This window comes from Pecten maximus, chromosome 12, assembly GCF_902652985.1.
Source record: "Pecten maximus chromosome 12, xPecMax1.1, whole genome shotgun sequence".
NCBI classification, from domain to species: Eukaryota; Metazoa; Mollusca; class Bivalvia; order Pectinida; family Pectinidae; genus Pecten; species Pecten maximus.
Genome location: NC_047026.1, coordinates 41,705,874 through 41,718,261, shown reverse-complemented (window position 1 = coordinate 41,718,261; position 12,388 = coordinate 41,705,874). Strand labels below are relative to the sequence as shown.

The 12,388-nt window shown below is 34.1% G+C and overlaps 1 protein-coding gene across 1 annotated transcript in view; it reads right to left on the bottom strand.

The window, feature by feature from the left end:
• Positions 1–10,041, bottom strand: part of LOC117338831 — a 28,669-nt gene extending 18,628 nt beyond the window's left edge. The window contains exons 1-3 of the mRNA XM_033900187.1: positions 9,872–10,041; positions 7,219–7,457; positions 6,632–6,715 (exon numbers count right to left, since the gene is read on the bottom strand). Coding sequence (XP_033756078.1) covers positions 6,632–6,715; positions 7,219–7,457; positions 9,872–9,992 — 444 coding nt within the window. The 5' untranslated portion in view covers positions 9,993–10,041. The remainder of the gene's footprint in view (positions 1–6,631; positions 6,716–7,218; positions 7,458–9,871) is intronic.
• Between the last annotated feature and the right edge of the window lie 2,347 nt (positions 10,042–12,388).

Here is a 12,388-nt window from a genome sequence, read left to right as displayed (position 1 = left end):
CTCCTGGTATAATGTATAACTATCATAGATGTTTTCTCCTGGTATAATGTATAACTGCCATAGATGATATCTCCTGGTATAATGTATAACTGTCATAGATGTTTTCTCCTGGTATAATGTATAACTGTCATAGATGTTTTCTCCTGGTATAATGTATAACTGTCATAGATGTTAGATGTTTTCTCCTGGTATAATGTATAACTGTCATAGATGTTTTCTCCTGGTATAATGTATAACTGTCATAGATGTTTTCTCCTGGTATAATGTATAACTGTCATAGATGTTTTCTCCTGGTATAATGTATAACTGTCATAGATGTTAGATATTTTCTCCTGGTATAATGTATAACTGTCATTTCTCCTGGTATAATGTATAACTGTCATAGATGTTTTCTCCTGGTATAATGTATAACTATCATAGACTCCTGGTATAATGTATAACTGTCATAGATGATTTCTCCTGGTATAATGTATAACTATCATAGACTCCTGGTATAATGTATAACTGTTATAGATGTTTTCTCCTGGTATAATGTATAACTGTCATAGATGTTTTCTCCTGGTATAATGTATAACTGTCATAGATGTTTTCTCCTGGTATAATGTATAACTATCATAGACTCCTGGTATAATGTATAACTGTCATAGATGATTTCTCCTGGTATAATGTATAACTATCATAGACTCCTGGTATAATGTATAACTGTTATAGATGTTTTCTCCTGGTATAATGTATAACTGTCATAGATGTTTTCTCCTGGTATAATGTATAACTATCATAGATGTTTTCTCCTGGTATAATGTATAACTATCATAGATGATTTCTCCTGGTATAATGTATAACTGTTATAGATGATTTCTCCTGGTATAATGTATGACTGTCATAGATGATTTCTCCTGGTATAATGTATAACTGTCATAGATGTTTTCTCCTGGTATAATGTATAACTGTCATTTCTCCTGGTATAATGTATAACTGTCATAGATGTTTTCTCCTGGTATAATGTATAACTATCATAGATGTTTTCTCCTGGTACAATGTATAACTATCATAGACTCCTGGTATAATGTATGACTGTCATAGACTCCTGGTATAATGTATAACTATCATAGACTCCTGGTACAATGTATAACTATCATAGACTCCTGGTATAATGTATAACTATCATAGACTCCTGGTATAATGTATAACTATCATAGATGTTTTCTCCTGGTATAATGTATAACTATCATAGATGTTTTCTCCTGGTATAATGTATAATATTCTCTGGTAATAACTGTCATTTCTCCTGGTATAATGTATAACTGTCATTTCTCCTGGTATAATGTATAACTGTCATAGATGTTTTCTCCTGGTATAATGTATAACTGTCATAGATGTTTTCTCCTGGTACAATGTATAACTATCATAGACTCCTGGTATAATGTATAACTGTCATAGATGTTTTCTCCTGGTATAATGTATAACTATCATAGATGTTTTCTCCTGGTATAATGTATAACTGTCATAGATGATTTCTCCTGGTATAATGTATGACTGTCATAGATGATTTCTCCTGGTATAATGTATAACTGTCATAGATGTTTTCTCCTGGTATAATGTATAACTGTCATAGATGTTTTCTCCTGGTATAATGTATAACTATCATAGATGTTTTCTCCTGGTATAATGTATAACTGTCATAGATGTTTTCTCCTGGTACAATGTATAACTGTCATAGATGTTTTCTCCTGGTACAATGTATAACTGTCATAGATGTTTTCTCCTGGTATAATGTATAACTATTATAGATGTTTTCTCCTGGTATAATGTATAACTGTCATAGATGTTTTCTCCTGGTACAATGTATAACTGTCATAGATGTTTTCTCCTGGTATAATGTATAACTATCATAGATGTTTTCTCCTGGTATAATGTATAACTGTCATAGATGATTTCTCCTGGTATAATGTATGACTGTCATAGATGATTTCTCCTGGTATAATGTATAACTGTCATAGATGTTTTCTCCTGGTATAATGTATAACTGTCATAGATGTTTTCTCCTGGTATAATGTATAACTATCATAGATGTTTTCTCCTGGTATAATGTATAACTGTCATAGATGTTTTCTCCTGGTACAATGTATAACTGTCATAGATGTTTTCTCCTGGTACAATGTATAACTGTCATAGATGTTTTCTCCTGGTATAATGTATAACTATCATAGATGTTTTCTCCTGGTATAATGTATAACTGTCATTTCTCCTGGTATAATGTATAACTGTCATAGATGTTTTCTCCTGGTATAATGTATAACTATCATAGACTCCTGGTATAATGTATAACTGTCATAGATGATTTCTCCTGGTATAATGTATAACTATCATAGACTCCTGGTATAATGTATAACTGTCATAGATGTTTTCTCCTGGTATAATGTATAACTGTCATAGATGTTTTCTCCTGGTATAATGTATAACTATCATAGACTCCTGGTATAATGTATAACTGTCATAGATGATTTCTCCTGGTATAATGTATAACTATCATAGATGTTTTCTCCTGGTATAATGTATAACTGTCATTTCTCCTGGTATAATGTATAACTATCATAGATGTTTTCTCCTGGTATAATGTATAACTGTCATTTCTCCTGGTATAATGTATAACTGTCATAGATGTTTTCTCCTGGTATAATGTATAACTGTCATTTCTCCTGGTATAATGTATAACTATCATAGATGTTTTCTCCTGGTATAATGTATAACTGTCATAGATGTTTTCTCCTGGTATAATGTATAACTGTCATAGATGATATCTCCTGGTATAATGTATAACTGTCATAGATGTTTTCTCCTGGTATAATGTATAACTGTCATAGATGTTTTCTCCTGGTATAATGTATAACTGTCATAGATGTTTTCTCCTGGTATAATGTATAACTGTCATAGATGATTTCTCCTGGTATAATGTATAACTATCATAGACTCCTGGTATAATGTATAACTGTTATAGATGTTTTCTCCTGGTATAATGTATAACTGTCATAGATGTTTTCTCCTGGTATAATGTATAACTGTCATAGATGTTTTCTCCTGGTATAATGTATAACTATCATAGATGATTTCTCCTGGTATAATGTATAACTATCATAGACTCCTGGTATAATGTATAACTGTCATAGATGTTTTCTCCTGGTATAATGTATAACTGTCATAGATGTTTTCTCCTGGTATAATGTATAACTATCATAGATAATTTCTCCTGGTATAATGTATAAATGTCATAGATGTTTTCTCCTGGTATAATGTATAACTATCATAGACTCCTGGTATAATGTATAACTGTCATAGATGTTTTCTCCTGGTATAATGTATAACTATCATAGATGATTTCTCCTGGTATAATGTATGACTGTCATAGATGATTTCTCCTGGTATAATGTATGACTGTCATAGATGATTTCTCCTGGTATAATGTATAACTGTCATAGATGTTTTCTCCTGGTATAATGTATAACTGTCATAGATGTTTTCTCCTGGTATAATGTATAACTATCATAGATGTTTTCTCCTGGTATAATGTATAACTGTCATAGATGTTTTCTCCTGGTACAATGTATAACTGTCATAGATGTTTTCTCCTGGTATAATGTATAACTATCATAGATGTTTTCTCCTGGTATAATGTATAACTGTCATTTCTCCTGGTATAATGTATAACTGTCATAGATGTTTTCTCCTGGTATAATGTATAACTATCATAGACTCCTGGTATAATGTATAACTGTCATAGATGATTTCTCCTGGTATAATGTATAACTATCATAGACTCCTGGTATAATGTATAACTGTCATAGATGTTTTCTCCTGGTATAATGTATAACTGTCATAGATGTTTTCTCCTGGTATAATGTATAACTATCATAGACTCCTGGTATAATGTATAACTGTTATAGATGTTTTCTCCTGGTTTAATGTATAACTGTCATAGATGATTTCTCCTGGTATAATGTATAACTATCATAGATGATTTCTCCTGGTATAATGTATAACTATCATAGATGTTTTCTCCTGGTATAATGTATAACTGTCATAGACTCCTGGTATAATGTATAACTGTTATAGATGTTTTCTCCTGGTATAATGTATAACTGTCATAGATGTTTTCTCCTGGTATAATGTATAACTGTCATTTCTCCTGGTATAATGTATAACTGTCATTTCTCCTGGTATAATGTATAACTATCATTTCTCCTGGTATAATGTATAAATGTCATAGATGTTTTCTCCTGGTATAATGTATAACTGTCATAGATGTTTTCTCCTGGTATAATGTATAACTATCATAGATGTGTTCTCCTGGTATAATGTATGACTGTCATAGATGATTTCTCCTGGTACAATGTATAACTGTCATTTCTCCTGGTATAATGTATAACTGTCATAGATGATTTCTCCTGGTATAATGTATAACTGTCATAGATGTTTTCTCCTGGTATAATGTATAACTATCATAGATGTTTTCTCCTGGTATAATGTATAACTGTCATAGATGTTTTCTCCTGGTATAATGTATAACTATTGTTATTTAGTATAGGACAAGGGGACACTCCCAACTTAAAAAACAATGTAACCTTAACATACGGAAAAACGTTTTTAGTTTCCCCGTAGTAGATGCATGGAACAACTTGTCGCAACATGTTATACATTTGTACACCGTCTCAGTATAATCCACCCTGTCTCAGTATAATATACCTTGTCTCAGTATAATCCACCCTGTCTCAGTATAATCCACTGTCTTAGTATAATCCACTGTCTCAGTATAATATACCCTGTCTCAGTATAATCCACCGTCTCAGTATAATCCACCCTGTCTCAGTGTAATCCACCCTGTCTCAGTATAATCCACCCTGTCTCAGTATAATATACCTTGTCTCAGTATAATCCACCCTACCTCGGTATAATCCGCCCTGCCTCAGTATAATCCACCCTGTCTCAGTGTAATCCACCCTGTCTCAGTATAATCCACCCTGTCTCAGTGTAATCCACCCTGTCTCAGTATAATCCACCCTGTCTCAGTATAATATACCCTGTCTCAGTATAATCCACCCTACCTCGGTATAATCCGCCCTGCCTCAGTATAATCCACTGTCTTAGTATAATCCACCCTGTCTCAGTATAATCCACCCTGCCTCAGTAAAATCCACCGTCTCAGTATAATCCACCCTGTCTCAGTATAAACCACCCTGCCTCAGTGTAATCCACCGTCTCAGTATAATCCACCGTCTCAGTATAATCCACCATGTCTCAATATAATCCACCGTCTCAGTATAATCCACCGTCTCAGTATAATCCACCATGTCTCAGTATAATCCACCCTGTCTCAGTATAATCCACCCTGTCTCAGTATAATCCACCCTGTCTCAGTATAATCCACCTATCTCAGTATAATCCACCCTGTCTCAGTATAATCCACCCTATCTCAGTATAATCCACCGTCTCAGTATAATCCACCGTCTCAGTATAATCCACCCTATCTCAGTATAATCCACCCTATCTCAGTATAATCCACCCTCAGTATAATATAACTTGTCTCAGTATAATCCACCCTACCTCAGTATAATCCACCCTGTCTCAGTATAATCCACCCTGTCTCAGTATAATCCACCCTACCTCAGTATAATCCACCCTATCTCAGTATAATCCACAGTCTCAGTATAATCCACCCTCTCAGTATAATCCACCCTGTCTCAGTATAATCCACCCTGTCTCAGTATAATCCACCCTGTCTCAGTATAATCCACCCTGTCTCAGTATAATCCACCCTGTCTCAGTATAATCCACCCTGTCTCAGTATAATCCACCCTACCTCAGTACAATCCACCGTCTCAGTATAATCCACCCTATCTCAGTATAATCCACCCTACCTCAGTACAATCCACCGTCTCTGTATAATCCACCGCTAAGATATCCACCTCTCAGTATAATCCACAGTCTCAGTATAATCCACACTGTCTCAGTATAATCCACCCTGTCTCAGTATAATCCACCCTGTCTCAGTATAATCCACCCTGTCTCAGTATAATCCACCCTGTCTCAGTATAATCCACCCTGTCTCAGTATAATCCCCCCTTCTATACCACCGCTCGTTATCCACCCTGTCTCAGTAACCACCCTGTCTCAGTATAATCCACCGTCTCAGTATAATCCACCGTCCAATATACCTACCTATCAGTATAATCCCACAGTTCGAGTACACCATATCAGTATAACCTTCCATCTAGTAAATCCCATCTGAGATATCCACCCTATTCAAAATCCCCCGTCTCAGAACAATCCCCTGTCAGAAATCTGTATATCCACCGTCTCAGTATAATCCACACTGTCTCGGAGTAAACCACACTGTCTGAGTATAATCCACCGTCTCAGTATAATCCACCCTGTCTCAGTGTAAACCACACTGTCCGAGTATAATCCACCCTACCTCGGTATAATCCACCCTGTCTGAGTATAATCCACCCTACCTCGCTGTTTGTATCTTAAACCACCCTGTCTGAGTATAATCCACCGTCTCAGTATAATCCACCCTGCCTCGCTGTTTGTATCTGATACAACAGGTCACCATCATGTTCCCTCATTGTTTTACCTTTTCTCTAATCTGATTAGAGATTCTCTTGAAGATGTCCTCCGCAGCTTCAAAGTCACTCTCCCTACACGCCACAAGTACCGCCTAGGAAATATGAACAATACGTAATGTAATGAGACCAACTAATACTATTAAACTTTTTCATTGACTTCAAAAACTACTGTATCTTAATCTTGTATGAACACTGGTTGAAAAATACAGCACTAAATATTCAATATTTATATTCAAGAATGTACAAGTATACTTAACTATAAGCTTTATTCAACAGCAGGACTTTTTCTCACTGGTTTGGAATGGGCCTTTTTGTCTTATTTTGGGAAGAAAATAGGTGAAATGGGAAAATTTTTTCCAGGAGTAAATTACAAATTCTGGAAATTTGGTTTAAATATGAAATAATTTCAATTGGGAATGGAGCCCATTAACATCACTCAGAAAAAAAGCTCGGACAAGGCACAGTGAAAAACAAATATCATTGGTTCTTATATATTAAAACCTGGACAAGACCAGTACCCACTCCACAAGTAATAATAATGTCCGAGCCCCAGGAATTGTATCTACAGTGTGCCAAACGTCACTGAGAACAATACCTGTTTGATGATCAAATCCCTGTTTTTATCCATCATTGGTTTATATGATACTGGTAGGTTGTTGGCCAGTCCTTTAAAGGAATTAAGCATGTCTTCAAGGACGGTCCAATCATTGTCATCTGAGTAACGTGTCTCATAATTTTCTCCATCTGTTAGCCGGGACATCTGCAGCAAAATTTGGAGCTGCATCATATGTTTTGGGTTAGTTGTCTGAACAATAGTCTGTTGGCTCACCAACCCTGTGTAAAAACAAAAATTACATATAAATAAATGTCTCGCCAGACAGTATGGTAAGTTTGATTTCAATACCTTTTCCAAAAGCAATCCCAAACAACCTCCACTTGATACTTCAGTATACGAAATAGTATGGAAATTAGAACACCCTGTATACATAAGTCCTGTATATGTTGACGCAATGCAGAACAGATATTGAATTTTACTAAATCCTTTATTCTCAAAATTCACATAAATACCGTATATGACCTAATAAGCATGCCCCTACCTTTTTTCTAAGGAAAACAAATCTTTGACTGAGTGTCAAAATGGTTTTCAAAAGTAATAATTCGTGTGGAATGTTTTGCTACTTTAGGTGTTCAATTTTCTTCAGCAAATTAAGTCATTGGAACACAAGGTTTCTCCACATTTTGTCTATTCCTGTACAGTACAGATGTCAGTGCAAAGTGCACCCGAAAACTTAACACACATACAAATAATAACTTACCATCTTTTGTAATTTATTTGAAGATAAAGTAAAAGACTTCATTCTTGTTGTTATCTAACTTTTGTTCAGAACACAAAGCTAGTAAAAGACATTGTAAATCAATTATTAGGTCAAAGAAAACGATTTTGTCGGATATGATCTGGGAAATCACCTGTGTCTATAAATAGAACACAAAAGAGTTCCATTTGAACATAATGGTGGAACACACGCTCTCTGGTCTAAAGATCAGCTGGCATGGTGTACAAGTTTACAGGGATATTCAAGTGATGTTTAAGCTTAAAACATGTATATGATAATGAATATATATCATCATCTGAAATATTTTTATGACTGAATATTTTATCCACAGCCTTGGGTATTCTGCTATAAGGTATAGTCTGTTTCATAAAACTTCAGAATAACGAAGCTTAATAAGGGCACACCCACTGTCAATTACCCGCGCCCTGCGCCATTATTAGGTCATATTTGGTATGACATTTTTACAGGGGCTAATTATACGTACAACTTATGATATTTTTGCTAACTGGGGAAATATTACACATATTTTTTATTGCGATAAACCTCTGGTTAGTTAGAACACACTTTTTTTCTTAGAAAAACAATAATTCTCTAACAAGTAATAATTCGAACCAAGGCAATTTATAGAGACACACATTTCGGATAGTTCAACCTTGCCTATTGGTCAATTAAAACTAATGTAAAGCTAAGTTTTGTCATCGCCTATATTGAAAGATCGGCCTCAGAAAAATGAACAACATTTTGCATCTACAGAAATTTAAACTTTGTGGTAATGGACTACAGTTATTGTGTGATCTTCGAAATCCAAATTTTACAAACAAATTATTCATTCAGGCCATATATTTTATCTTTAATTCAGTATCTTGACTGTCAATTGCAAAACATCGAGTGCACCTAACACCAAAACAGAACAGAACAAAACCAGAAACAAACCCAATCATCTATAAGAAAAATATTCTATCAATTTTGACTGTAGTACAAATTTGGCACGCAGTAAATTGTTGCTGAAATGTTTATAACTAAACACGCTCATACATCAAAGATTCAATATAATTCATGCATTATAATTCTCAAATGACTAACTAGTGCACTAAACACGTTTTGACCGCAATGGTGATGTAGAAGTGCCAGTAGTATTGGTCATATGATAGTTTTAGCATATTAATCATTTAAATTTTGACAACAGTATTAATTAAGAATAAACAACAAAATGATATCACAGTATGTAAAAACAATATATTATGTTCATAGTGAAAATAATTGGTCAGTATTACAGTATTCATAATTTTGGGAATCATTCAATGCGCTTGTTTTGTTTATTTTGGTGCAATTAATTGGGCAGTTAATTTATAAGTTTAACGTGTCAAGTGTTGTGATTGAAAGGTGCTAGTCTAGATATATAAATGACCAGGGTACACACAACATAATTATTTATATTTATTGCTGAATTACAATGTTGTGATTGAAAGGTGCTAGTCTAGATATATAAATGACCAGGGTACACATAACATAATTATTTATATTTATTGCTGAATTACAATAAGTGTTTAACTGTTGCTGAAATGAAGGACTATTATCCATATGCGGGCTTGCTCCCAACCTGGAGAGTGTCTCGAAAATCATTATCTTTCGGGTTTCAAATAAAGATCTATCATAACAGAAGCCACTAGAAATCGAATATATCTGTGAAATGGTTGAATCTCGGGATTTATAGTCTATACATGTCATTACCAAATCAATACAGTTCATATATATATCATAATCCTAGAATAAACTAGGCCTATATAGTAAGCATTAGAAGGGAGATATAAAAACTAATGATGTAAACATATGATACAAGCGATTGAAGCGTCGCAGTATTCATCATGACAGGAAGACGCTAGGCCTACAACCCAAAGCGTATATCAAATTTACATTGAATTACATCCCTGCAACCGTCTTCATCTATTGATTGTTTCTTCCTGAATGTATCCCACGCGGTTTTGTAAACATATTCCAAAAGCCACCCTGATATTTTGCTGTCTGTTCCCGCCATCTTCCTATTTTAAAGATCTTTAATTTTACCGGAAGTTATAGCTGAAAAGCAATTGACGATCACGAATCCGGACGTTAAATTGCGGCAAGCCAGATACGACGTATACTACCAGTGATGTTATGCAAAAGTTATCTTTAGAAAGGAGGTGGTGCATAGGAGGGCTAAATCGGCCCACGGCGATTTTTTTTCCTGGAAACATATTTTTGTCAAAAGCATAATATCCCCGATTATGTGGGAGGAATTAATTTCCATTCCTCAATGTATATATTCTTTTTTTGGTGATTTCATTATTTCCCCATCAAACTGCATAAGAAGCTAATGTTTTGACCACTAATTATTATAGAACACATTTTTATTTCCTATTTGTGAAACAAATTCACCCCATTTGTTTAAGGTTTAATTTTGTATATGAATCATCACGCTCCGTGACACTAAAATTAAATTTCAGCCTAATTTGATGTCTTCTTTGTGAAAATCATTGTTTTTAACTTTTCATTTAAAGTCTAATACCACAAAGTTATTAATGGAGTACTATCAAAATTTCCGGTTAGAAATAATCTATGGATATTCATAAACATTTAATGAAACAAATTTATTTTGTGAATAACTGGATATGCCAAGATTTTATTATGTTAAATGCATACACCCCAAATTTTGGACAACATATCAAAGTACCAAAGGTACTGAAAAATACAAATTGTAGAGGCAAATGCTATAAAGGGTACATCAAAACGTTCGATTAAACATTATTTTATGACAAACGTTTTACTGATCATGTTGTGGGCTTGTCTAATTATGACTGTAACCACACCATGTAGCTTCGTGTAGTCTATTATGAGATTTACATCATCAGTGACATAAAATTCCGTTGTTGTAATGGCTTTTTGTTCTGATTGCTAGTTCCTAAATAAAAAAGCACACTTGCCTTTACTTTACTTTACACTTTACACTTTACTGCTTGTGTCAGACAGGGTTCTCCTTTTTAACCCTTGTTTAATACAATTTACTTCATGACCTTTCTTTGTATGCAAAAATCTTTTGTTATCCAGTAATTTTTGATAATTTTTTTTGGTTGTGTATTAAGATTAATATGCAAACATGTTTTTTAAAAGCAAAATTTGATAGTACTCCAACGATTATTACATTTTATCTACTTAACAAATAAAAGAAAATTTCAAGAAGGTAAATTTTTTACTGATAATTTTGTTAAAAAAGCTGTAATTACACTTTCTATTATACAAATTCATACTAAACACACATGTTTTTATAAAATATAATATCACATGAGACTATCAATGCAATATGAAATTTATCAAGTACTTTTGTACGAGAAATATATTGAATTTAAAAGGGAGGGTACACATTTTTTACAGAAATCATGTTAGGTGGCGCTGCGTATACAGCATTTGCCAATTTTCGTTTTAGTGTCTAAAATGACATGTATTTGGTAAAAGTCTATCATAATATCATGCATAAAATAAGATTCGGCCGTGGGCCGCCATGCACCACCTCCCTTCATGTTAGCTCAAGATATAAAATGTGAATTTTTCGACAAAAAGTGTGCAATCAGCTAATTACGAGCCGACAAGAAGTTAGAAATTGTTGATAGGTTTTGTTACCTTGGCTTAGTTTTAATTTTAACGGTACATTCGCTGTAGCACGAGATACCTTAGCTTCTCAATGACGAAAAGCATATTATCACTTAAAAAAATGGAAGATTTCACCCTTTATATTGAATATAAATTCTAAAAGTTATTGAGCCAATTCCGAATGCAAGGCAGCAGTCTTAATATTGAATCTGGACGTTATAATAAAGACAATTTATTTGTTGATCTCATCGTGTTTCATTTTCTTCCGGGGTAAACTTTTCTTTCTATACGATATAGAAAATAATCTAGAGATGACTTCATGCTGCATGTTCAGAGAATTCTTGTGCTTTTAAAAACAAGTTTCCAATGTCAAACACTTGGTTGATGCCTCATTGCTAGCATTTTATTAGCTCAATTACGGTACGTTCTGGTGTACACGTATTTATGCATACCATTTAATTAGATAAGCTAGGCCCTAATGTTTGTACATGTCCATGTTGGATTGTACACAGTAGAACTACATAGTAGAAATCCGTTATATTGATATTCACTTCAGCAGAGAACTATATACTACTCCTGTGTCGAGATGTTTTAAGCATGTAAGAGTGAGTCAAGTGTAAACGGTCCGCATAGATTTACCTTCATAAGCTCCTTGTAAACGCTTAGAAGAACATCATCAGCTTTTGTTGTGTATCAGCTCCCCAGTGAGTGGTCTAGCAATCACCATGGATATGGTGGTGGTCGGAGGGATACACTAGGAAGAACCCGCCTCCTTTGTACAGGTCCTATAAAGTTTGTATTTAAATG